The 26,202-nt window shown below is 36.4% G+C and overlaps 3 protein-coding genes across 13 annotated transcripts; all 3 read right to left on the reverse strand.

Annotated features, from left to right (window-relative positions):
* Positions 1-664: 664 nt before the first annotated feature.
* On the reverse strand, positions 665-8,212 carry LOC126618720 (probable acyl-activating enzyme 16, chloroplastic). Of its 11 annotated transcripts, none has more exons than XM_050286863.1 (18): positions 7,762-8,211; positions 6,291-6,482; positions 5,535-5,649; positions 4,934-5,021; positions 4,475-4,677; positions 4,184-4,302; positions 3,780-3,929; positions 3,507-3,574; positions 3,332-3,437; positions 2,989-3,147; positions 2,822-2,875; positions 2,661-2,741; positions 2,287-2,424; positions 1,865-2,024; positions 1,472-1,551; positions 1,228-1,376; positions 995-1,052; positions 665-899 (listed from the first exon to the last, which is right to left on the reverse strand). In XM_050286863.1, exons 1-18 carry the CDS (start codon positions 7,990-7,992, stop codon positions 807-809), a joined length of 2,244 nt encoding a protein of 747 aa, XP_050142820.1. In that variant the 5' UTR covers positions 7,993-8,211; the 3' UTR covers positions 665-806. The 11 variants fall into 11 exon arrangements, 2 of the variants coding, with proteins under 2 accessions (XP_050142820.1, XP_050142821.1); XM_050286864.1 differs by having other exon boundaries at positions 6,291-6,558; positions 7,762-7,882; XR_007621831.1 differs by lacking the exons at positions 665-899; positions 995-1,052 and adding an exon at positions 1,722-1,783 and having other exon boundaries at positions 1,303-1,376; positions 7,762-8,212.
* A 3,941-nt stretch (positions 8,213-12,153) lies between these two features.
* Positions 12,154-13,717, reverse strand: LOC126618723 (F-box protein At3g07870-like). The gene has a single exon (XM_050286866.1). It carries the CDS (start codon positions 13,542-13,544, stop codon positions 12,318-12,320), a length of 1,227 nt encoding a protein of 408 aa, XP_050142823.1. The 5' UTR covers positions 13,545-13,717; the 3' UTR covers positions 12,154-12,317.
* Positions 13,718-16,155: 2,438 nt separating this feature from the next.
* On the reverse strand, positions 16,156-25,749 carry LOC126618722 (probable acyl-activating enzyme 16, chloroplastic). Its single transcript, XM_050286865.1, has 18 exons — positions 25,272-25,749; positions 24,568-24,765; positions 24,248-24,362; positions 24,052-24,139; positions 23,486-23,691; positions 22,896-23,014; positions 22,028-22,177; positions 21,625-21,692; positions 21,202-21,307; positions 20,211-20,369; positions 19,796-19,849; positions 19,636-19,716; positions 19,189-19,326; positions 17,963-18,122; positions 17,162-17,241; positions 16,879-17,024; positions 16,604-16,661; positions 16,156-16,520 (listed from the first exon to the last, which is right to left on the reverse strand). Exons 1-18 carry the CDS (start codon positions 25,488-25,490, stop codon positions 16,428-16,430), a joined length of 2,238 nt encoding a protein of 745 aa, XP_050142822.1. The 5' UTR covers positions 25,491-25,749; the 3' UTR covers positions 16,156-16,427.
* Between the last annotated feature and the right edge of the window lie 453 nt (positions 25,750-26,202).

Genomic DNA, 26,202 nt, shown 5'->3' on the forward strand with positions numbered 1-26,202 from the left:
AACTCGAATCTAATATTTTGTCAAAATTGAAGTCGTGGCATGCGTAATTTCGTCATTTTACAACTGGACCCATAATTCACCAATGAGGATGTCTCGTGCAGAAAACCTAGTAGGGTACTCCATTTGGACGAAATGACAAAAATTCATATTTAATTTGCTAAAATAGCAACCAAACCAAATAACACGAATCCGGATCCTTGCCATATTCTTTTTGTGAGGATTCCAGAAATCTGTGAATCATATATGTTCATCGTACACCGTACAGTCAGAAATCATTTTAAATATTTTTATTTTAAAATTAAATACAAACAGTACTTGATAAAAACTGACCGCATGATGTACAATGAACAAACACGATTTACGAATCCCTAGAATCATCACCAAAAGAATCTGAAGAGGATGCTGTTGGAAATAACACAACAATCAAACCTTATCTTACTAATTAGATTATTGAATTTGAAATATCATCTATATCGTATTGAATTTTTTTTACTGAATATCCTATTAATTTTTAAAACTCCCATCAAAATTCGCTCCATTAACGAGTCTATCTCTAATCAGTCCAATGCTTTACTTGCCGTGCATCAAAGAAAAACGAAATCTTGCGGCCCCATTTTACGTGTGGCCTATCTATGACCTCTATTATTGTCATGAGTCAAAGGTGTATCATGGGGAACCTTGTGGGACCACCCTTCATTGTTTGAAAGAATTTCCATCTTATAAAAACAACACAATATTGATGAAGAGTTTTTTACTATGATATATGTGATCCATGCGCATGGAAAAATCGATACAAGTGTGTTGGTTTACTTGAAAAGGTTGTCTATTTGTTCTTTGTATTGAGCCACGACTCGGTCCCGTCGAATTTTCATGGTTGGAGTCATTAGGCCACTATCAATCTGCAACAGGAAAGTATAATTTGTCAGCCATTCACATCTGTAAAGCCAAGGGCAGTGCTGATGGAACTACTGGGATGGATGGATGGATGTTTTACCGTAAAGGGTTCGTCCGCGATTATGATCGGTCCGATTTGAAATGAACACCCTGAAGTCCTGCAAAAGATGGACGACGGATCATGAGAGACAGTCGCATTGTAGCAAACAGATACCATTCTTGAGACAACTGAATCTTAAAGGCCTCGTACGAAGTTTAAATTTATCGATCATTGAAACCCGGTGATTCCCAAGAACATCTACAACAATTTGTTGACCTATAAAGAATTTTTACCATTTTCTCAGCTCTTCATAAACCAATCTTGTCAATCTATCGTTGCTTAGGCCGGAGGCATCAGCAGCATCTACAGCAGCCAACTTTTTGGCTGCGAGTAAAGCCTCTTCTTTGTTTGGAACAACAATTGCCCCAAGGCGTCGCTGATCCTATATATATGAATGCAAACACATGCAGAATCAGTACATCAGTTGTAAAATGGCGGAATGTAGACAGATATAAGGGAAATGAACTGCGGCATAACCTGGCCGATGACAACAATTTGTTGAATTAGACTACTTCTCAAGGCAGCTTCCTCAATCTCTACCGGTTCAACATTTTCCCCTTGTAAAAAATGCCGACTTGCACAGCGTTAGGGAAATGATAGTACATTCAGACACATAGGAGTAGATTTCAGCAGAAAATAAAGACACATGTGTATAAACTCATACGATCGAGATGTTTGGCAAGATTCGATTAAATACATGTCCCTCAACCCGGTAGTTTGGACTCACTAGTTTTGTGACAAAAACTGTTTCCTTAGCGCAGTGTTTAAGAAATTACATAGTCCATGGAACTGAAACTAGGAAGACATTTCAAGTTGTTAGCTAGCGGATCCATGACAATGTTGCAGAAGAAAATTAAGCTTTTGGTATACCTGTTAAAAGAACGATAGTGTCCTTGGCACGTCCTTCAAGAACAACCACCCCTCCACAACAACGACTTCGCCCTATTGAATGGTGAGGAGCAATCCAACCAATGTCTCCAGTGTCTAGCCACCCATCGTCATCCAATGCTTTCTTTGTAGCGCCTGGATTCTAGTCCAAACATGAACAGAAAAAGTCACAAGCATATCATTAGGCAATGGAAATGCTGAATTCTGGTAGTAACATTAAAAATCGAATTCAAAATTGTATAACGTAAACATAAAATTGAAGCGAAATACGAGGATAATAACTAAGACACCCTTCGATACTGAAATTCTGTGGCAGATATACAAAATGAGTGCAAATGGTTTTGGCAGATCTTTCAATAATTTAAAAATTAGAAAGAACATTTGATGAACACAATATATGGTACCTTGTAGTATCCCTTCATCACTTGAGGTCCCCTAACTTTCAGAATTCCGCTCAAACCAGGAGAAAGAACTTCACCGGTTTCAGAATCTACGACTTTGAACTCAGTATGTCGAATTGGTAACCCAACAGAACCAATAACCTTCAGAAAAGTAGGAACAAGAAATGTCTGTCAGGATAGATAAAGTCGATAAATGGTCAATAAGCAATTACTTTGCAATAGCTATAGAATCATTCTAGTCCTAATTTAAACATAATAGCATCATCACTAGTTCATTTATTTAGTTTGCTATTGTTCTTGAGGTATATACCAACCGGGGTATGTCAAGCACAACTCAACAATACAAACTAACAAACAATTTAACTTGTATTTCTTACATTAAAATTTGATCGTCGAGAAGCAACAACAGGAGAAGTCTCTGTTAAACCATATCCATTCTTCAGTTTCATGTCAATTGCCTGCAAGCATACAACAGTACAATGAGAACTGATTATCTAAAGATCCTACTTGGCGAGGAAAGTACGTGTGAGAATCCAACCTCGAAAAATTTATCAACATGTGAAGGCAGACAACCTCCTCCACTGATGCCGGCCTGCAGGAAGCCAGAGAATTTCCTAATTAGTCCCGCTCTTTCTAATCAACGTAATAAACAAAAGTCGTCACAGAACAAAGAAGACACAAATAATAACTTCGAAATAAGATGACCTTTGATATTCCAATGGCGGATTGAATTTTACTGTAGACTAGTTTCTTTCCCAGCACATGCAATGGCCATAATAACGCAGCAATTATTCGCGCCCATAACCAATCTGCTACTGCAACAAGATACGAAGGTTGCTTCTGGTTCCTCGTCAGATACGTTCCCTATAAATGAATATTGATAACGCTATAAGCTTAGGTGGTACAGTAGGTGCTACAACAAAACACAACAGAAACAACAAAATCCATTGCCTCATTCATATAATCACTGTATGCAGTGCATTCCAGTTTGGAGATGAACATAGAAAATAACAGAACTATTCAGAGAATAAATTCACAGTAAATGAACCTCATAGATCCTCTTAAACTCCATGTACGCCATACTGATCCTTATGAATGTAAGCACAATAAGCTTACGAACAGTAGACGCGGATGAAATTTGTTTCTGAATACCGCTGCAAAGAGAAATAAGTACGTTAATACCTAAAAAGAGGACAAATAGACAACATGAAGAAAAGGCATACCTGTAAAGTGACTCATACACTAAAGGAACTGAAATTATATAGGTTGGCTGATATTTTCGCAAATCATCCTATCAAATAAACGAAAATTGTCAAATAATACTGATCAATTTGAACATGTAAAATCAAACAAGATGGAAAATAAACAGATGCGATGCAAATAGGTTCTCCATTTCCGGCCAACAATTCTTTCAATTCTTCTTCAAAATCACCGGAGAATAGTATAAAGTTCATTTTGAAAGATAAAAAAATCGTTTCCTGTTGAGATAATAATACCTTCATTTTCCGCACACTGGTGTAAAATTGCTCAACTCCACACGTAAAAGCGAAATACTCACAAGCTCGTTCATAGCAATGCCATGGTGGAAGCATGCTAAGAAATTTGTCGCCACCTACACAAGGTACAGCATCCCCTAGGTTCTTTATCTGAGAAACAAAATGCAAATAACTGCAAAAATGAGTTCAATATAATGGAGGCAAGTAGTGAATTCAGTTTTAACAAAAAGAAGCTAACGAAGACCTTCCGAGGTGCAAAAAACAGTTGGTTAAACTGTAACGCAAGTAAGCAGAGCAGAAAACAAAAGATAGATACTAGAACAGCTTCTTCAAAAAACCATTTTCATAACACTCTTTGAGTTATGAAAGGAAAATACGTGCAAAACAATACAAACAAAACCAACCTGATGCAACAAATTCCTATGTGTGAGCATGACACCTTTTGGGTTGCCACTTGTTCCACTCGTATATACTAATGTAGCAACATCATCCGATTTAATAACTTCATACGTATCAGACTGTTCTGCAATCAGAATATTTACATCAGAGGCTGCAAACGCACCAAGCATTTTGTAGTCCATTCACAGAAAGAAGATTGAACAATTAATGGACAGAATTAAGAGAGGGAGTGCACACATATTCCTGTAAAACGAAAAAGGAACTTCATACATAACGCAAACAGATAGTTGACATACGTTTATCATCAGAATCAAGCAAACTCTTGCGACTCTCTCGTCCCAAATCTAGAATCTCCTTGTAGTCGAAAATAGGAACCTTTCCTTCATTTTTCAGGCTTGACTTCTCCCCCCATAGCAGAACAATAAATTTCATCGCCTTGGAACAAAATTCTTCTGATATCCGATTGAATAACTCAGGACTGTCCACAGCAAGCGCAATACTGTCGGAGCAATGAAGTAAAACATTATTCCATGATTCATTAAGATACAAAGGAAAACATGCTTTTGTAAATAAATAAATTCATGTTTTTACGGACCAAGTACTTTCAATGATCTTAACCAAACCCCGCTACTAACTTCATAGAATGGAAATTTCAGATTTAAGATGTATTATCAAACAGTAATTAAGGTTTATCAATCATATAGTTATATAGACATTGGTAATATACTTTAAATAAGAAGAGTGTAGACCCGAACCTATCAGAATGATTGTATATTTGCAGTAACTCTTCGACTGATGACCTCGAACCTCTTACCACATTGATTGCTCCAGTGGCCATTATACCTAATCAAAATAAATCAAAACAGTCAGCTTTAAAAATTTTACAGGAACCCCAATGAGATAAATCCATAAATTAACACAAACAGAATCATGTGCAGCAGATTAACATTTTTCAATGACTTCGCCCCAAAATTAACATTGATCAGCTAAGCATTGTCAACTTATCGATAAAAGAGGGGTATACAATATACAGTCGGTGGAGGATCTATCAGCAGTGGCAGAAGTTAATTCCTTTACAAGTAATAAGCATGACCGTGTCAGGCAATGTATTTTATCTGTAGAATTTTCAAGTATATTTTGCTATGAATAGAATATACACTTGATTTACTATTAAAAAACGTGCTCAGTTTATAATCGAATAGTAAATAGCAGGATGTAAAGCAATAAACTTGAATAGCAAAAGTGACGCTATCAGAGAAATGGCATGGCCATAGAGAAAATGAGCATGCCACATCCTAGAGAAGGTGCTACAAGATGGCTATGAAGAATGATTCAATGTGAATAAAAATTGCATACCTTGATCAGCAACAAGCCAACGGCATGAATTATCAGCAAACAGTGCAATTTTTTCGTCTGGCTTTACTCCAACAACTCTCATCCCTTCAGCAAAGTCCAAAATTTCCTGCTCAAGCTGCAATTTTGAAGAAAGCGAAAGAAAGACACTCAATGGAACTGTAAAACTCTAAACACAAAAATAGATTAAGTGAAACATAAGTGACAGTATGAGATCATAAAAATTATACAAGAACAAATTAATATAATCAACCAAGTTGATGGCCAAGAAGGTTTCAAATTACAACACTCAAACGCTTTTCAAATTGAAAGTGTCAACTGTTAAGTTAGACAGCACCCAAAATCAAAATCTGAAAGTGAAAACCCCAATGTAGACTCCACAACAGAAACCTATGAAAGAAAAAATTTGATGTTTACTGGTACAAAACCAGAGACGACTTAACAAAACAATGAAAGAAAAAAGTTGTAGTAGAAAAGTAGCGTAGACTCAACAACATTGGTGGTAATCTTTTTTATTCAATGAAAGTTAATTTTTTAATTCAACGAAGAATATTGTGAAACCCAACAAAGAAGAGAGGAATTTTGTTTTCTGTTCGTTGTCCTCCTAGTCTCCAACTAGATCCACTGGTAACAAACATGAACCCTTAATAAAAGCATTAAGTTCCCATCGTGATGAATCAGTGACCAACAAAAAGAGCAAAGTAGCCATGATAAAATAAGTATGAAAGTGATAAGTCAGAAATGGAAAAGAAAACTAACCTGTTTATAAGTTATACTCGAAGGTGGGTCATGATAGGGATCCACCAATGCTACTAGGTCACCATATTTCGCAGCTGAAGATCTCCAAATATCAGGAACTGCTTTCCACCTATCAGATTCTGAAGCATCATTATCATCTAGTAACACACGTTCCAGGAAAGGTGAATGCCTTCGTATCTGCTTTTCTTCTGTCTGTAACATAGTTTTTTTTTTGCAAATACAAATAGGTGTGACCATCTGTATATCAGACATTCCAAGGCTTCTACAGCTAAAGAGAAAACAAACACAGACTTTATAATATATACTCAATAAGACCATCACAACAAGATCAAAAGTATTTGATAGTTCCGAATATGAGGTGAAGTTAGAAGATGACACACACTAGCTATATGGATGTGGCATGATCTTTAGCAATCAAGCAGATAGAGGAATAAGAGTACAGACCAAATCCTCTAGCCGGAAAAATACTAGCTCTATAAACTATGGAAGCATGCATATATCAGGTTCTAATTCCATATTTGAAAAGAAATCTGCAAAAGAGTGAAGAACGAAGATGATGGGCATATACAGCTTTTGTTCAGGTGTCTACAGACACAGTTGTGTATTAGTCGGAGCCTGGAGGTGACATCTAGTATTTGAAATTCAAAGCATAACCAAGGTAGCAGCTTTTCAGTAAGAATTCAAATTCAAATTCAAAGCCAATAAAACTTTTTTCTCCAATACAAAACTCTGGCCCAATATGAATAAGAACTCTGGTAATCAAGAAGAATCCATACTATAACATCATAAAGAAGAGTGATTTCTTCACACCTTTTTTCACCTTCTACACCCCGTCCCCTTAATTCCAGCCCTTGATTCTCCTTTGATTGTTCAATCCAATGGCTGAAAAAGGAGAGGGCTTTGCAGGATGTGAAAAAGAGTGTGCAAAATCATTCCCCTACAGAAAAACTCATGGGAACAAAAACTAATGCATAGAATACAAAAACCTTATGAAGCCAAAGATGATCAACAAATTAACTTGATTACCTAGCACTTATATGAGAATTTAAAATACAATATATTCCACACAAACGAAAAGTTATATCCTAAACCTTGTTTTACAATTCCATGAATGTCACAGACGTGGGTTAGGTCAGGTGGATGAGACTGTGTGCTCAATCTCTTGCACCCCAAGTTCCATTACCACTCTTCGTAGATAAGAGTAGTTGAGAATATCATCTTGTCAAAAAGAAGAAGTCCAGGATCGTCAAAACAGCCAATTTCAGAATACCGTCTCATCATGTTTTCGTGGAACCATAAATTCTCACCACTAATGATAGAATTGAAGACATACTAACGTTACAGGCTATACTAACATACTATGAACACAAAACTATAAACTGAATAGTACGAATAATTACAGATACCCCCAGTAAGGAATCCATTTTCAAAGAAAACATATAGAACTCTCGAAAGGGTGTTGAGGAATCACCTTGGACTGGCATAACACTCTAAATCCACGACTGACAGAAATCCCACCTCGGCTTCCGTGCCATTTTCTATGATAAAGTTGTCCGCTTCTGGAATTATTGTTGGAACGGAACTGAAGGGTGTGCCCGCAATCAGAAGAGCTGCCCAGGACGTAGTTTGGCGCTAAGAAAAAGGTGGCCATTTGGATGACAGAAGCAGAAGCAGAAGCAGAAACTACGGAAATTGGGTTCATCAGAGCTCCCAGAACAGCTTCTTCTGTGCGTCTCCCTTTTAATGTATTTATCGACACAGAGAGAGAGGAGTGTGGGAGATTGATTGCAGGAAGTTGAAAAGAAGGTGAAGCCGTGAAGGAAATGCAAAAGTCGTGTGAAAGAATGCGAGCAAAGAGTTACAAGACAACGTTTTCTGTGCCGAGTCGATGGAAGTTGTTCACGTCGGACCAAGAACATGAATTTGAGGAGATAATGGTATATATTTATTTATTATTATTTTTTTTTACTTTTACTTTTATTAAGGTTATTGATGATGCATTGGAGGAGGGAGGTACGAGGTATCTTTCCTTTGCTTAATTAATTAGGGAGTCTTAATTTCTTAAACGAATTTTTTTTTAAAAGAACGATATATTAATGACCTCAAATGAGAGTTTCATCAAATCTAGGGGTGTATTGAATTGAGATTTTACTAGATTTTAATTTTTTTTAATAAATCTAAGGTATTCAATTAGGATTTTAAGGATGATGTATTCAATAGGAATTTTGAGGGATTTTAATTCTTTTAATGAATCTAGACGTATTCAATCAGGATTTTAAGTGATTCTCTGAAATTCAATGTATATTCAATTAGGATTTTAAGATAGTTTATTAAAGTCTTTAGAAATCCGGTGTATTCAATTAGAATTTTAAAGAAGTTTATAACATTTCAAATGTATTCAATTAGAATTAGAATTTAAAGAATTTGGAAAAATTGAGGAATTAGAGGGAATTGGAGAGATTTTATAGTGTATTTTAAGCATCACAAATATCGCCTCTCCCCATAAGATTTTGATGGAATTGAATCAAATTTTTACATGGAATCTCTACAAATCAATTAAACTCCATAAAAATCCATGGATTTATAAATCCATTAAAATATCTCAAATTCCCAATTGAATACACCCTAAGTGATTCCTTGAAATTCAAGGTGTATTCAATCATGATTTTAAGATAATTTATTAAAATCCTTAGAAATCCGGGTGTATTCAATTAGGATTTTAAAGAAATTTATAACATTCCAGATGTATTCAATTAGAAATTGATTTTAAATAATTTGAGAAAGTTAAGGAATTAAAGGGAATTGGAGAGATTTCGTAGTGTATTTTAAACATCCACAAATCTCACATCTTTTCATGAGATTTTCGAGGGAATTGAATCAAGCTTTTATATGGAATCTCTACAAATCAATTAAACTCTATAAAAATTCATGGATTTATAAATCCATTAAAGTCTTTCAAATTCTCAATTGATTACTCCCTCGAGGGAATCCTAAATAGTGTCATGTTGATCCTCGAATCAAACTATCTCGTTGCCAATTAACACGGCAAACTGAGCTTCATAGGCAACCTCATTACAACTTCTAGTTCTAGGCATGATCTGTATAAATTAAAATACAGCTGCCCAGTACACCACGTCCTCCGCAATCATACGAATAGCAGATATGTCCCTAGGCTGGTCGTTAATTGCATCGAGTGCATGAGTGAAATTACTCTCGACCACAATCTGTTGTACGCAGACGCAGTACACCCATACGCTCTGCTACCGGATACCCTCCCAAGTTTCTAGCAATTTGATGTGTGCGACGAGAAATTTTTCAATGTAATCGATACACAGAATGATACATTACGTGTCATTACATAAATGGTAGGATATGTGTATTAAAAAAATTAATAATTTAAAAATAAAATTTTTCACCAATTGTATAAAAACACGTAATGTATCCCGTGGTGTTCTGGTCATAATAAAAAATCTTTCGTGTGCGACAAACGAAATGCCCTTCTTTCTCCAAGCACTAGCCGCCACAAAGTGCCCATGCCCATCAAGAATTACGACCCCCACACCTTAATTTTTCAAACGATTACTTAGTCCAAAATTAGAAGGCTACTATTCAAATAAACTCAAGTTATACAAATTACAAATGGACAGTGAGAAATATATCAGATAAAGAGACATTTTTGTGGTTTTCTGGTTTTGCCGCGATTCCCAAGTATATATAATCGCATTTTAGGACTACTATGCTAAAGTAGCATTAGTGTCAAAATGATAGTTTCCCCTTTACAGATGATGCGCAGAGGCAAAATGTATCAAAATTTAGATGGGTAATTCGATTGAATTAAGAATACATGGATTATATGCTCGTTATGACGGTTTTACTCTTGACATTGTGAGCATACCATAAACCACTTCAGGAAACGTAGCATCTGTCTATCCTACATGATATACTGTAGCACCAGTCTAACCTCTGAGTATTAGGCCTTTGGGCCACCAACAAATGAAAGGTGTTTTGGGCCATGATTGTCCTGCCATCGGGCCATACCTGACCCAGTGTTTGTGGGAAGCTGATTCTACAAAGTCTCCACTTGAGTGTCAAGTGCGCTGACGCCTTTACCAACAGGGACACTACAAAGACTGGTGTGTACCATCACTAGCAAAACATTAAGGTCTACCTAGTATGGTTTGCAACCTTTCATCACAACTGTTTGCTAGGGTTCAGGTCTATAAATAACTAAGTCAAATGAGAAAATCAATCGTTTGCTAGGGTTCAGGTCTATAAATAACTAAGTCAAATGAGAAAATCGATAATCGACACTTACTATTTAGAACTTTTTCAAGTTCTTATTTTCTCTCAAATTGCTTTTCTAACTTACGCATCGGGGAGGCCCTTTGGCGGACACCCTCTCATTTTTTCTAAGCTCTCTTGTAGGTGAAATTTCGTCTAGTCAACCGTGTATGAAATTTGTATCCACAAATTAGTGTTTTTATTGAGAGTAAAATTGAGTTATAGAACGCGTGCTTAGAGATCTAAGCGAAGAAAGTAAATTTCAATATCTTTCTTCATCGTTATTTGTCCTTCATTCATCATCCTTGTTCACATCGGGTAACAATGGTGAACACGTGAAGAACCACGAGCAAGAACAACAACGGCCAATTCTTGCAATCTGGGATTGTCATGAATTCTCCACGGTCAAGGAAAGTGGATCCAAAGTTTTCATTGATAACGACCCTTCCCAGCCTTTATCCGAGGCTCGGAGCCACTTTCGCCGCGAATTGGGATTGACGTGGCTACGTGAAGGCCCCAAATTGCCGTCAGGAATCTCCAAGAGCAAAAACAGCAGCATCCTGAACAGCCCCGACAACAGCAACAGCAGAGACAACAACCGCCATTAGAGCGTCCCTACCTCATTTAGCCGATTCCTGTCAAACAGCCCACTACCAGTTCAGCCGCCTCGTGCTGAGCAGCAACCATCAGCTCCATGTGCCTAGGCCCATCATTGCAGCCTCTAGCGGCTCTACTGCATTGTATCACGTCACTACTAGCAGACGTGCGACAGCAGACCACTAGGGGTTCCGGCCATCTGGAAGCTCTTTCTTTGCAGACCTTACCACTACGCTCACTCAGCGGATGAGGATGCTCAATCGAACTCCTCTACTGCCGCGATAATCCACAAAAATAAAGGAAAAAGAAAGGTTCAAATGTTAAGGTTCTATAGATAGACAACGCAAATTTTCTTTTGTTGCAGATTGTAAAACTTGTCAACAACAGCATGGATGGCATGATGCAAAAAAAGGGTAATGTTAGGGAGACTAAGTTTCGAGACTAAATTAGTAAACTAAACGATGTGTCAACAATAGAAATGAGTACGTTTATCAACGTTTAAGTAATAACTCAATTATCAATTTCCATATCCCTTAATTTCTAAAATTTTGTCAATAAATTTAGCCTCCTTAGCATTACTCCGTAGAAAAAGCTGCTCCTGTATCTTAAACCTTTAACTCGTAACAAAATGGTGTTAAAAAATTAACACGCATGTAAGAAAATTGCACTCTAAATTCTAACAGACTAATCAACTAAGGAATTCTTTCCACACAATGAAAGACTATACGAGACGAAACCTCAAAGGCTCATTTGTCACTGTGAGAGCATATAAAGAAGGGAAAAGTAATGTCAATATATATGCAATATTGGTTGAAAATTTTATAAGCCAAGCTCTGTTAAAGACTTACTGTTAAAAATTTAAAAATATCATTACTTTAATTCCCATTGTCTCAGTGACCAAACAAACGAGAAGTGTCTGGTAGCTGAGCAAACTGCGACTATGAGGATTATGATCGCAATATGAAATAGAAACACGGTAACAAGAAAGAAGACGATGCATCTCAGAAGAAAATCAAACCTCTACTAGCAAGAGAATACATATCTATTAGCTACTAAAATACGAAATCTCGTAATGAGACGTCGTCAACTCAAACTCTAAACCCTACTAAAAAAGCTTGGAATATGCAGAAAGGGAATCGAGATTCCTGCTCATTCTGATTCCTTGTCGCTTTCCTGCTTGACCTGATTCCTGTTTGGTAAAGATGGCCAAAGCGGTGTGAAGTTGGGAATATGGAGAAATCCTTCTGAAAGATTTGAAGGTAAACCATCAAGGTCAAATCTTACAATCATCTTAGGAGTATAAGCCCACAATCGATTCTCATGCGTAAACCAGATCTTCCCTTCCTTTGTGAATTTCAATATATCAGTAACACAAAACTTAGAAGAGTATGTGAACTCATGCTCTTTAGTCCAAGACTCCTTCATCACCCAAATCTCAATCATATTAGGTGTTGATCTAAGAATTAGGAAGAGACTACCTTTGAGGACTCCGAGCTTGAGCTGAGCAACTGTCAGATGCAAACAGCAAGGCGGTAGTGGTAACTGTTGGAAGCACTCTCTTTCGACGTCAAATGCACATAGAAAGGGAGCACCTGCACTTAGAGAAACAGGACCGTCCCTGTTACGACTTTGAGCAATCCAATAAAGAAATCCATTGAGATAAACCCCAAGAGAATTTCCATGGAAACTGTCGATGGATTCTCCAGTTTTTCTCCAAATCCCAGAGCCAACTTTCAAAACCATTACATCACAAGATCCTTCAAACGGACTCATAATCCGGACTACTTTATAGAGGTTGCTAATGGGACTAAACCCAAACCCTAAACAATCTCTCTTTGCAGGTTCGGTAGGTGTTGGAAGAGTTAAAGACTCACCGGTAACAGGATTAGACAAGTAAAAACAATGGACCTTTGTCATCGCAGGGTACAGGAGAGATTCGCGGTAGCAGAGGAAGCCGTTGCACGAACCCACAAGGGAATATTCACGTACTTTAGCCTTGACATTTGGGTAGATGATTTTACTGAAGCGCTTGAGCACGACCTGGTTTCGGTTTGAAGCCCTGTCGAAGTCGACCAGAAACTGGCCTTTCCATTTGGGGTGATTCAGTTCGTTGAACAAAAGGCAATCCGGCGTTCGTGAAAATAGGTCTTCTGTGAACTGAGGGTCTGATAGCAAACGACGCCAGGACTTGCATGTACGGTTGCACTCGACGAGCGTTTTGATTGGGAGTTTGCAGAAGATCTGCACTGTTACATCGTCTGGTAACTGAAGGATGTAGGGTTTATGATCGTGCTCTTCTTCTTCATTAACTTCTAGTTTCAGGGATCCGTCGCTGCTGCTTGGTGGGTGACTGCAGCACGCTTTAGTTTTCTTCATCGTCGAGAGAGAGGGAGGGAGAAGTGTTTATTAGTATGACCTCCCCACTTAGGGTTGGTTGTGTCGTTGAGTTGCGGAGACCGTAGATTGTTTTGGAGCGAGGAGAGGAAGAAGAAAGTATGGAGAAAATTGTTGTTTTCTCAGTGATTCAGGCCATATATATATGTATTAGAATGGATTTAAAACTACAAACGAAAAAGAGTCCGTTTTTGCTACGGATGAGGATTCTCTGCTTATTTTTAGCTCCACCAGTTAACCTGTAGAGATTATTTAGCATACTTGAAACACAAGATGATACAATATATATTATCATATAAGTAGAACGACACTTAAAATATAAAATTTTCGTCCACTTATATAATAACATCTAGTGTACCATCTCATGCATGAAAATTTTCTCTTAACCGTGATGTGGCACTACTCCTAATCCTTATATAATTAATTGGGCCACGTCACCGTGTCTATTAACCATATGTTATCTAGTCATTTAATTAAATATTTATGAAAATAAAAGCAATTAAATTAGGGTTTTTTTTACTATGGTATTATTTCTTTTCATTTGTAAATGAGAGATCATCTGAGGAGAAACTCATTTCGAAACGAGAAATGCAACTCTTACACTCTTGACTCTCAGGAAGAGAATTTTTAGTGTGATCGGAACATAGGGGGATACACCTATATAAAAATTTCCATCACCTATATAAAAGCACGCGATGTACCACCTGTGTTCCGATTACAAAGAAAAATTTCTCACTCTCAGAAGACAATGCACTAAGAAGCTGCTCATCTCAAGGCATCCTGAAAACCCTTTCATTGAGAAAAGCCGTCTTGCTCTCCCACTCTGTTTTCCAAGTGGGTTGGATTACATCGAGCAGCTTCTGGGAAAAAAGTTGAGGCTTGTCTTTTTTATATGCACGAGTGCTTCATTAACATGGTCCAATACATAGTACTTGCAACTAAGGTATAAAATATCGATGATATCGAAAATATTGGTAGTCCAAAAATACGGAAATTTTGATGGAAATATCGGGATATTATCGATATCGATAAAAATTGAATAAAAACCATGGAAATTGTAAGAAAAACTTAAAAAATTTTATTGAAACTTTACAGGATGTTTATTTAGTTAATTATCTATTAGTTTATCACAAAAAATTGGAAGGAAATGCATTGCATGATAGATATAGCTGATTTAAGTTGATTATATAGCGAGCTGGCAAACAGTGTGAGTGTAGAATATATGTAGTAATTAATGAAAGAAGTTTAAACACACCATAATCATTTATATATAATGAATTAGTACAATATTTTACACTTTATACATTGCATGGTAAGATACATGAGTGACTTAGCAAGGTCTAAAATATCGATGATATCAGAAATATCGGTAGTCCAAAAATACGGAAATTTCGATGGAAATATCAAGATATTATGGAATATTGTAGACCATGCTTGCAACAACCCAAATTTATTGTCATCATTTTTTACAACACCCCACATATTCAAACACCAAAATTTCCCAAAATTAAGCAGGTTTTTTAATCAACTTGAACGAAACCAGGATGAAATTGTTGGCAAATTTTCAGAAACGGATGATTAGAATAACCCAAAAACCAAAGTGGTGAGAGAAATATGAATTAGGGCATATAAGTCATTTCATTTTAGAACATACAAGGCATTTGATATTTAAATTTTATCTGAGGTGCATTCATCAATAGGGGGTGCCAATAAAACAACCTTTAAATTAAGGCTTATTAGTTGAATTCCCCTAAAACCGTAATTTAGTCTCCACATATCAAGTTATCATTTGAAACTAATTTTGTCTCACTCTATCCTCTGAAACTGCCAATTCTAATTTCAATTCTTTTGGTCTCACTTCACCTAATGTTAAATTCAAAGGTATTTTAGACATTTCACTTTTTAAACCACTCTTTGTTTTGTCTCCATCTGATGCTTGGGTTTAGTTGACTAATCTTCTTGACAAAACAAATTAGGGTTCAAGAAAGAAAAGAAAGGAATTTAATGATTTATTGGGTTTGAATTTTACATTTTCAACAAGATGTGAAGTGAGACCAAATGAGTTTAAAATGGGTTTCAACGGGTATAGTGAGACAAAACCAATTTTAAGAGGTAAATTGAGACATAGTGGCAGTTTCAGATACAATTCAACTAATAAGCCTTAAACTAAAGAAACACACTATATAGTTGTAATTTTCCCAGCGCATGCAGAGAGTGGGAGCTTCTATAACGAGTAAGTTTTGTGCGAGTCTGTGGTTCAGTTTAGCACAGTACGTAATTACCGATTAAAGTGATAATCTCCAGGGTTTTTATGATGATTGTTTTTTTTAACTCTCATCCCCTTCAATATTAGGTTTTTAAATGAAGCGTGTTCAACAAAATATGGAGGTGCCAATAAAAAAAAAAAAACCGTGCTAGTTCGAACCCCCTTAATTTCCCTTCTCATAACAACTACTTATTGTTCTACTAAAAAAAAAGATTATGAATTATACATATGTATCACAGTAGATCTTATAACGACAAATTTACATAAACCAAAATCGAAAAAAAATTATTAAGTAGAGTAGAATCTAACGAACTTGAAGATTTAGGCTTGCATGCAGATCAATAATTTCATATTATGGCATTATATTTCCAGCGTAACGTAGAAGGCTATGGTGGCAGGTCAAGATACTCTTCTTTCGGATACAACATACAAATATACAAACTTTATAGTGTTGTGTTTCAAGAGATAGCAAGGAACTTAACTTACATTACAGAGACTCGAAAAAGTATTGGACTGGCTACACACTAGGTCTTGCAATTCTTATTTCCTTTAAATTACATGCACTTTAAACTGCTTCTGTGAATTTCGGGATAAGATGTTTACTTGTACAGGTTATTTATTTGCTCCTTGAACTGAGCTACGACTCGGTCCCTTCGAATTTTCATAGTTGGAGTCATTAGTCCACTATCAATCTGCACAATAGAAGGTATTACTAACCAGATAATTACCAGTCACATCTGCAACTTGAATGACGACGCGGGCAAAGATACTTTACCGTGAAGGGTTCATCCACAATCAAAATCGGTCCAATTTGAAACGAACACCCTGTAGTCCTGCATGAAATAGATAGGGAACTATAAGAAAAAGAAAACATTAGATTGTAATGGCCTCTGATGTTGTCCTCATAGGCTGTATTCCTTTTATGTTTCTTGAAGTTTTCAACGGCATGTCATTACGATGATATTATGACAATTTCTTTCATGAGTTTTTATTTCGGTGGTAACTAATTCATATCCGCTATGTAAAAGATAATTTACAAAGAAATCTTACCATCTTCTTAAATCTTCATATACCAAGTTTTTCATTTTATCCATACTGAGCTCAGAGGCATTAACATCTACAATGGACAACTTTTTGGCTGCAAGTAAAACCTCTTCTTTGTTTGGAACAATTATTGCCCCAAGTCGTCGTTGATCCTACATACAGAAATGCCATACGACTCACAAAATCAGTACATGTTCTCTTAAATGTAGCAGAATATAGATAACTATAGTTCTGGAAAGTCCAATGCAGAAAAAGAAAAAAGAACAAAAGAAAGCTGCTGAAACTCGACCTGGCCGACCACAACAATTTGTTGAATTAGACTACTTCTCATGGCAGCTTCCTCAAGCTCCACTGGTTCAACATTTTCACCTGATTTTTCAAGCAAACAAAAATTAAAGAACAAAAGATGGCAAGTAGGGTATTAAGAGGAGAAAAAGGGGAAAAGGAGATGAGAAGAAATTTATTACAAAGTTCTAAAATCGGAATCCACTATATTACCTTTCTTTTATGATAAAGAGACTTTTTTAACAACAAATTAGCATAAAGATGTTTGTCAAATTCTCTAGATTTCAGACAAAGAAGAATCCCGAAACTCAATGGAAACTCAAGCCCCCAAGAGCCGACAAACATTTTCACACAACCCTTACACCGACATAATCTTCAAAAATCCCATTACTCCTTTTGTTTCTCACTAAAAGACTAGATTTTAGAATATAAAAGCAAATAGTTCACCTGACCCACATCCAAACAGCTTACACTTTAGGGAATAGTGATAAGCCAACGAAATTGAAGATCAGCATGATAAAGTAAACAACTAAAAGCTCTTAATTTGAAATGTAAATGAGATAAATAATATAAGAGGAGTTCAAACAATTATGACTACCACAAGCTGAAGAAGAGAAATTCCAAAAGTTAAATCAAATGGCTGGTAATTCTAGGTGGGGGATGGGGAAGCGGAAATGGACCTGGTCGGCCTCTGAGGGTGTCCCCATTGGCCATAGGCCTAAACGATCTGCTACTATTCCTTTCACTTCTTAGCAAGAAGATACATGGCGGTCTAGTAGAAGAAAATTAAAATATGTTTGTATACCTGTTGAAAGGACTATAGTATCCTTTGCGCGTCCTTCCAGGACAATAACACCTCCACAATGACGACTTCGCCCTGTTGAGTGGTGAGGAGCAATCCAACCAATATCTCCAGTACTCAGCCAACCATCCTCATCTAGTACTTGCTTTGTAGCCGCTGGATTCTAGTTCAAAATGTGAATGCAAAGGTCAATTGACATCTTACGCAAGGAAAAAATAATATGAATTCTGATTATTTTGGGTGAAAGCAACAGCAAAATGGCACCAATCTCCAAGATACATTAGCAAGTACACTTTCCAAACACTTACACACATGAACTAGCGGGCACCTCAACATTTTCACCAAATTAATAGAGTAAAACTATTAAATACTATGTTATGGACTTGGATAAGTGGTACGAAGAAGTAACGTTTCTACAAGAGTAAATATGTTCAGACAGTCTGCAAGTATATGGGGAAAATTAAGGCTAATGTGGAATATAAACTAATATTGGGCTCACATTATAATAACCTAAGCTTTTCTTCTTAAAAGCGTCAGGGACAGTGGTAACCAACAATTCAATCATGATATGGAATCTTGTGTTAAATCCTGAGCGTATGAAACACTGTGCTAACCCTGCTTGGACTTAAGATATATCTTGATGGGGTAGGTTCAGTTTAACGACAGTGGTGCCTCTACACATACACTCATATGAATGTAAATATATAAGTAATGTATGCCTGCAAATATTTGGTGCATAACAGACACCTACCATGTGATAATACTAACCAGTTCAGTACCTTTCAAGTTGCAGTTTTAAAACATTTAACAGGTGGCTCCGTAATAAATACTAGAATATTTCCGCTAATATACAAAGGGAAAGGGCCCGTCAGCTAGAAGTTTTGAACATCTTTTCTGTGAGTATAAAGATGCTAAGAAGACGGTTCCTGGTTGGATCACTAATCAATTAATAATGCCTAGTTTACATCTATTGAAGATTTCCATGGTTCTAAATTACACTCGTGTAATCTATTTATAACGAAGTCTCGAGAAGAATGGGAAAATGAGTTTTAATAACCCTTTTTTCTTCACCAATATTACAGTACCACAAGTTTTATGTCTTTAATCATACCACCTTTTATCAAATTTTACTATTTAAACCCACAAAATGCCCATAAAATTTTAGCATTATCTTATCAGCGACTCAAAAATTAAAAAGCTCATTCTGATCTACAAAAGTTAAATGTTACCTTATAGTATCCTTTCATCACTTGTGGGCCCCGAACATTTATAATGCCACTTGATCCTGGTGGGAGAACTTCACCAGTTTCCAAATCAACAACTTTGAACTCGGTATGTCGAATTGGAGGCCCAACTGAACCAAGAACCTTCAAAAATTTAAATCTGTGATGTTATCATACAATGTACCACATACGGAACTCACAGCCTTGAATAAAAACATATAAAAACCTTGGGCCTTTTATCACATATAAACACTTTACATTATCATCATAATTCCTTGAACTTTTTCTTACATATAAGTTATAACTTGAGCTTTGCTCTAACAAAGCAACAATAATTTTTCCAAAATATCACCTGTTTATTTTATTTTCTGCTATCACATGCACTGTCATAGGTTCCATTAACCAACAAGTACATATCAATTATTTATATGTAAATTAGATTGCTGTTCTTACATTATTGTTTGGCCGGCGAGCAGCAATAACTGGAGAAGTCTCTGTTAAACCATATCCATTTTGCACTTTCACACCAATTGCCTGCAAGCGCACATCGCTAGAATGAGAGCTGATTGTCCAAAACTTCTCTTTGGCAGTAATATATGAGTGAGAGTCTAACCTCAAAAAACTTATCAACATATGATGGCAAGCTACCTCCTCCGCTAATACCAGCCTGCAGGAAGCCAGGGAAAGATTTCCTTAGTTCACTTCATTCCAGTCAAAAGCATCCATGAGATATACTTAGAAGACCCAAAAAAATGACGAGACAATCTAAATCTTCTTACACACAGGGACTTTTGCAGATGAGAAAGAAATGTAGAAAATAAGTAGTTACAAGAACTCTAAAAGTTTCCTGACTAAAACACCGATCCTTCAGATATATTAACCAATGTATTCAGTTGGCTTGTGAACGATGATCTACAAACCAAACCACACAATACACCAAAGAAAACCACTAAATACCCACTTTTCACACTGTCAAATTCTAGTAAAAAGAAGCTGTGACTACAATAAATGACTCGAAAAAAGATGACCTTTGATATTCCGATAGCAGAATGAATTTTACTATAGACAAGCTTCTTTCCCAAGATATGCAAAGGCCATAATATCGCAGCAACAACTCTTGCCCATAGCCAATCATACAGTGAAGCAAGATAAGATGGTTGCTTCTGGTTCCTTGTCAAATATGTTCCCTACAAACGAAATTCAAATCAATCAATCCAATAAGTTTGGCTGGGAAATGAGTTGTTAACTAGTAACACCTTAGACATAAAAAGATCAATAACTGAGTGTGAAATCAGTTGTTAATAAGTTTGAGATAAGAAAGGCAATTAAAACAAGATGCCTCCAAAAAAAAATTTTACCAGAAGATTCTAATGCATTCAATCAAAGAAAAACTCTATTTTTTATGGGATGGTAAACAAAATTATGAACAAATAGTTTAAATATAAAAGAATTATATTACTGTTGTGATCAATATTCTATTTAGACCTTCTAGGGTTATCATTAATGTATTAGAGCCTCGGTTCTACAACATCCTCCAAAAGGGCTATCTCCAGCTGAGATTTGAATTCCTAGGCTGTATTTAAACTACTCTAAATCTCAACACATAGCTGATGTGGGACCCAAATGATCAAATTGCCGTTGAAAATTTTTCTATTGATATTCCTGTCACTACTATAAAGGGCGGGGTGTAAGCTCTCTATCAACAGGGTCTGTTCTCCTTTATATGTTCTGTTTTGACAGCAAAAAGTGTTGAGGCCGGTTGCTGTGTCTCAGACACGTGATGCCTAATTTGTTAATATACTGAGGCACGTCACGGAACTTAAGTCATTTATGAAGATGTGATGTCTATATTGTGGGTGCACATGAACTCATTCAGCTACTGGGCCCATGGTGCCTAAGTTGTTAAAGTAGGCAGAAGCACAAATCCAGTTTACGTTTAGGCCTTTTGTTTCATCAGTATATTATGGCCTGTGCAAATAGAAAATAGCATAAACAAGACAAGGTACTCAGTGGTTGAACCTCGTAAATCCTCTTTAACTCCATGTGTGCCAAACTGATCCTTATGAATGTAAGTGCAATAAACTTACGAGCAGTAGAGCTCGTAGAGATCTGTTTCTGAATCCCACTGCATGATGAAAATATGAAAACTTCTTTAGAACCCTGAATGAACAATAACGACTAACAGATAACCCTAAATATTGAAAATATTTCTGCAAACGAATACAAAAAGAAGAAGAAAAAAAAGGTTAAAATTTTAACTAGTTGATGCATTGTACAACCAATTTTACAATGTTACAAACAAAACAAAGCGAACAAGGTAAAAAAAAAAAAATCGACACATGTTCAAACAACAAAAAAAGGGAAACTCATAAGACAGTTGTCTACTTTGTTAATTAAAACCAGACCTCTGCAGTAGCATAATTTCCAAGAAAAAGGACATACCTGTAAAGTGTCTCATACACCAAAGGAACTGAAATTATGAAATTTGGTTGATACTGTAACAAATCCTCCTATAAACCAATAATCATATCAATTAGAACACCATAAAAGCAAGAAAAGGTATCGAATAACTGGATGTGAAACAAATAGTATGTCATTTTCTGTCACTAACAATATTCTTGTAATTTGTTGAATCGCCGGAGAAGGTTAAGGTAAAGTTATTCCTTGAGAAAAAAAAAGGGTTGGGGCAATGTGCAAGCCACATGCATGACTTCCCTATCATGTACTTTCTCGAGAGAACATTGTCCAGCTCTGGAAATAAATTTCTTCAGAGTATAGTATGCTGGAAAGTTGGAAACAGAGCAACTTAACATCCATGAAAATAAACAATTCAAAACAGTAATACCTTCAAGTTCCTGACAGTTGTGTATACTTGCTTGATTCCGTACGTCAATGTGAAATACTCACAAGCTCGTTCATAGGCATGCCAAGGTGGAAGCATGCTGAGAAATCTGTCCCCAGCTTCAGCAGGCACAACATCCCATAGGTTTTTTATCTGGGAAAAAAGCACATAGAAAATAGCCTCAAGTTAACAATTATAGACATCTATTGGCTCCATTTATAACAAAAAGAAACAGGGGAATGTCATCCAAAATGCAAAGGAAGAAGAGGGAACAAAGGAAGAACTAAACTACCTCTAACAATCATTTATAGCTCAAATTAAACATAAAAGGAAGGCACCTAAAATCCATCTTTGCAACACCCTAGAAGTCTCCAGAGACAAAGGCGTTATTAGTGCATCTTGTCATACATCATAAGTTGGACGGCCTCCTGGCCATGATATAAGTTCCATATCACTCACAAAGTTTGCAAATTATACGTACCCATTTTATTAGAGTTTGGGTCTGTATATTTTATTTTAATGTCAGATTCTTCATATGATGTAGGGCTCATCACGTATTCAAATTTCTAGAGTTCTAGAGAAGACAAGATGAGTTGAAAACGAGCTAAATCTATGTACTTAGTAGCTTTTCCAACTTCTTCGGTAGTACACCATATATTGCACGTTCAAATTGATTATCAAATATGACCTTTTTCTTATTCTTTAAATGGCTTTTGCAGTACTTTTGATATAACAGGGAGATGCATGTTTTCGTCAGTGCAGTTTTACCTATCAAACAGAAAAGGTTAAATGACAATAAATTTATCCAGTGAAGTTACAGTCTAGATACTATTGCTTTGTTGATCATACCAAGAGTATTCAACATACAAACCTGATGCAACAGATTTCGATGAGTTAGCATGACACCTTTCGGGTTCCCAGTTGTTCCGCTTGTATATACTAGTGTAGCTACATCATCTGAGTTGATAGTTTCATATGTATACTTTCCCCCTGAAATTAAGCCATATGGGCGTTGCATTCATTTACCCAAAGAGAGGTATATTATATTGGCTAAAGAAGTGCATCGAAACAAAAATTATAAGCAGTGCAATTTCCATGTTAAACAAATACTATCAAAGAGCATATGTATTCCCAAAGTACTATAATGCAGGGCAGTGGTAATGAGCTGCCATCCAGCCGCTACATTGATTGAAAACCAGAATAGAAGACAATTCCCAGAAACAAACAACAGAAATAGAGAAATAAAATCAAACTGGGAACAACTATGATTGAGTTCAACGGCAAGACACCCAAGAGAAACTCTATAATCTGGTTACTGGCATGAAATTAGTAATAGACTGAATACGAGGTCTCCTAATAGACTATTTAAACTATGGTTACTGCAGCCCTAGCATCATAGATCTTTGGTACTATCTTAAAGCAAAAAAAGAAACTGTTAGCAAAGACAGAGGGATGACATACGGGCATCATTAAAGTCGAGCATACTCTTACGACTCTCTCGACCCAGATCCAGAATCTCCTTGTAGTTAAAAACAGGAGTCTTCTCTTCACTGGCCAGGCTTGACTTCTCCCCCCAAAGCAGAATTACAAATTTCGTGACAACCTTGGAAGAGAATGCTTCTGTGATCCGATTGAACAATTCAGGACTGTCCACGGCAAGTGCAACACTGTAGTCGTGATGAAACTTAAGATTATTTTATGGAGTCATCAAGGCAAAAAGAGAAGGAAACATGTGTTAAAAATGCTTTAGATTATTTGAAAGAACAAATTTGCACTCATTAAGGCTCGAAAAGAGATCGACTGTGAAATCATGTTATTATAAAAAGTTGCAACTGCACAATTATGAGAAGAGTATCAAATAGAAACCGATGAGACAAACCATGTTGAGTGTCAAGATTGGAAATGAATTTTACCGGTGAATATAATGTAAAATATACATCTAATAATTCATATATTAATATAACAAAGGTGGTGGAAATTGACTTGAATAAGCAGAACAGGCAAGTAAGAAGGCACTTTGTCCACACCTTTCAGAGTGATCATATATTTGTAACAACTCTTCCACTGAAGACCTTGAACCTCTTACCACATTGATAGCTCCAGTAGCCATTATACCTAAACCAACATAAAACATGAGGATAATTAAAATCCATAAATCATACATAGTGAAGAATACAAAATTTATTTAGTAGCACATTTGGTAGGCCAAAAATGGAACTGTACCCTGATCTGCTACAAGCCAACGACATGAATTATCGGCAAAAAGTGCAATTTTGTCTTCAGGCTTTACTCCAACAACTCTTAGGCCTTCAGAGAAATCCAAAATTTCCTCTTCCAGCTGCAATTTCAAAATTGGAATAAAAACAAAAGTTATAAACATAGTACTATCATTTCTTCGTATTAACATCGGAAGAAGAAATGATAAAATTGAACCAACCGATATAGAGGCAATTGGATGAAGCACGCAAAAGAAGATAAAGGAACAAACAGTGAAGGTAAAACAAATATGTAAGGGAGAATTAGAATCGGAAAAGAAAATTAACCTGTTTATAAGTCATGCTTGAAGGCGGGTCATGGTATGGATCTGTCAATGCTACACGATCACCATATCTCTCGGCTGAAGATCTCCAAATGTCAGGAACTGCCTGCCACTCATCAGATACAGAAGCACCATTCCTGTTTAGGAACGCACTTTCTAGAAATGGTGAATACCTTCTTATCTGCAGTTCCTCTGTCTGTAACTGAATATTTCAGATACAAATATATGTCAGTATTCAGTACCCTCTAGCTGTGTTTCAATCCAAATACTCGGGAACATTAGACCGCATTGCAAGGTGAATTACCTACCGGTGTCTGATTCCTTATTTAAAACATGAAACTAGGAATAGTGGTAAGAATGTCACAGAAACGGTGGTGCAACCAGCAACAAAACCAAAACAATTCAAACTATTAACTAATGAGCACAGAACATGATTGCCTCCTGAGATTGTAACGCATTCAGAACCAGAATAACCGAAACTAATATCCTAAACGCGATTTCATGTCTAAGAATCTCAACACAGCTCCTATCTCAGAAAACTATCAAATGCAGTCACAAGCTCACCAGCACTAATAGAATTACAAAAGCAGTAACATTATGAACAAAAACATATTAAAAAGAGCAGAAATTGAATATATAAATTCAACATAAACCAACCAAAATTTAAAAAATTCATGAAATTCTCAGAAAAGGGTGTTCAAGAATCACCTTTGATTCGCAAAACACTCGAAACCCGCGATTCGGAAGAAACCCACCTCGCCTTCCATGCCATGTTCGAAGAAAAACACATCTGCTTCTGAAACTGTAGCTAGAAAACAGGAATTGAAGGGCACCCCCACAATCAGAAGAGCTTGCCAACAACAAGTTGGGCCTCAAGGAAAAGGTGGCGCCAATTTGATTTGCAGAAGCAGCAGATGAAGAAAGCATAGCTGATATCTCTGTGTGTTTTGTTATCGTGCGCCTCTGACTTTCTACAGATTTTATGCGTAATATGCTGATAGTGTGAACGAGAGATGTCACAGCGACAAGAACAACGATAAGAGCTTCATAGTGTTTGTCGGAGTGTGGAAGTTGAGATCTTTAGTCGACCAAAGTATTAAAAAAGTGGGAGGATTCGATGGGATCTTTGAGGTGTTCACCCTTAACAACACAACTGGTTTTGATAGTGAGAAGATCATTAATTGCCGTACTTTATCAAAACCTTGCACCCTTAGATGGTCGTTTTGTCATGTACCTTTGTCTACGGTATTAAACGCATGTCTTTTTCGTTCTTTATCCCAAGTCAAAACCAGCCAAAATTTTATTTAAAAAAAATAGAGTAAATTGTAGCAATAGTCTATCAACTTTAATCAAATTTGAGCAATGATCTCTCAACTAAAAATCTATTACCATTGGTCCCTCAACTTATCAAAACGTGTAGCTATAGTTATTTTCGTCAACTTCATCAAATTTTTGCCAAAGTTGGTTATGTTGGACGGTCTATTGCTATAATTGGGTTAAAGTTGAGAGACCATTTCTCCAATTAAATTAAAGTTGAGGGACTACTGGTAATAGATTTTTAGTTGAGGTACTATAGCTGTACGTTTTGATAAGTTGAGGGATCAATGCTAATGGATTTTTATTTGAGAGACTATTGCTC

Source organism: Malus sylvestris, chromosome 4, assembly GCF_916048215.2.
Source record: "Malus sylvestris chromosome 4, drMalSylv7.2, whole genome shotgun sequence".
In the NCBI taxonomy this organism is placed as follows: domain Eukaryota; kingdom Viridiplantae; phylum Streptophyta; class Magnoliopsida; order Rosales; family Rosaceae; genus Malus; species Malus sylvestris.

Bases quoted from the DNA above. Each gene is read 5' to 3' on its own strand.
- LOC126618722 (XM_050286865.1), bottom strand. From the start codon at position 25,490: ATGCTTTCTTCATCTGCTGCTTCTGCAAATCAAATTGGCGCCACCTTT. The intron at 19,850-20,210 runs GTCATCTTTTTT...GGCTTCCTGCAG, and splicing joins CTGCTATCGGAATATCAAAG to GCTGGTATTAGCGGAGGAGG. The intron at 16,662-16,878 runs GTAAGATTTCTT...TATTTCATGCAG, and splicing joins TATGAAGATTTAAGAAGATG to GACTACAGGGTGTTCGTTTC.
- LOC126618720 (XM_050286863.1), bottom strand. From the start codon at position 7,992: ATGAACCCAATTTCCGTAGTTTCTGCTTCTGCTTCTGCTTCTGTCATC. The intron at 3,575-3,779 runs GTATTATTATCT...TTTATTTGATAG, and splicing joins CCAGTGTGCGGAAAATGAAG to GATGATTTGCGAAAATATCA. The intron at 2,876-2,988 runs GTCATCTTATTT...GGCTTCCTGCAG, and splicing joins CCGCCATTGGAATATCAAAG to GCCGGCATCAGTGGAGGAGG.
- LOC126618723 (XM_050286866.1), bottom strand. From the start codon at position 13,544: ATGAAGAAAACTAAAGCGTGCTGCAGTCACCCACCAAGCAGCAGCGAC.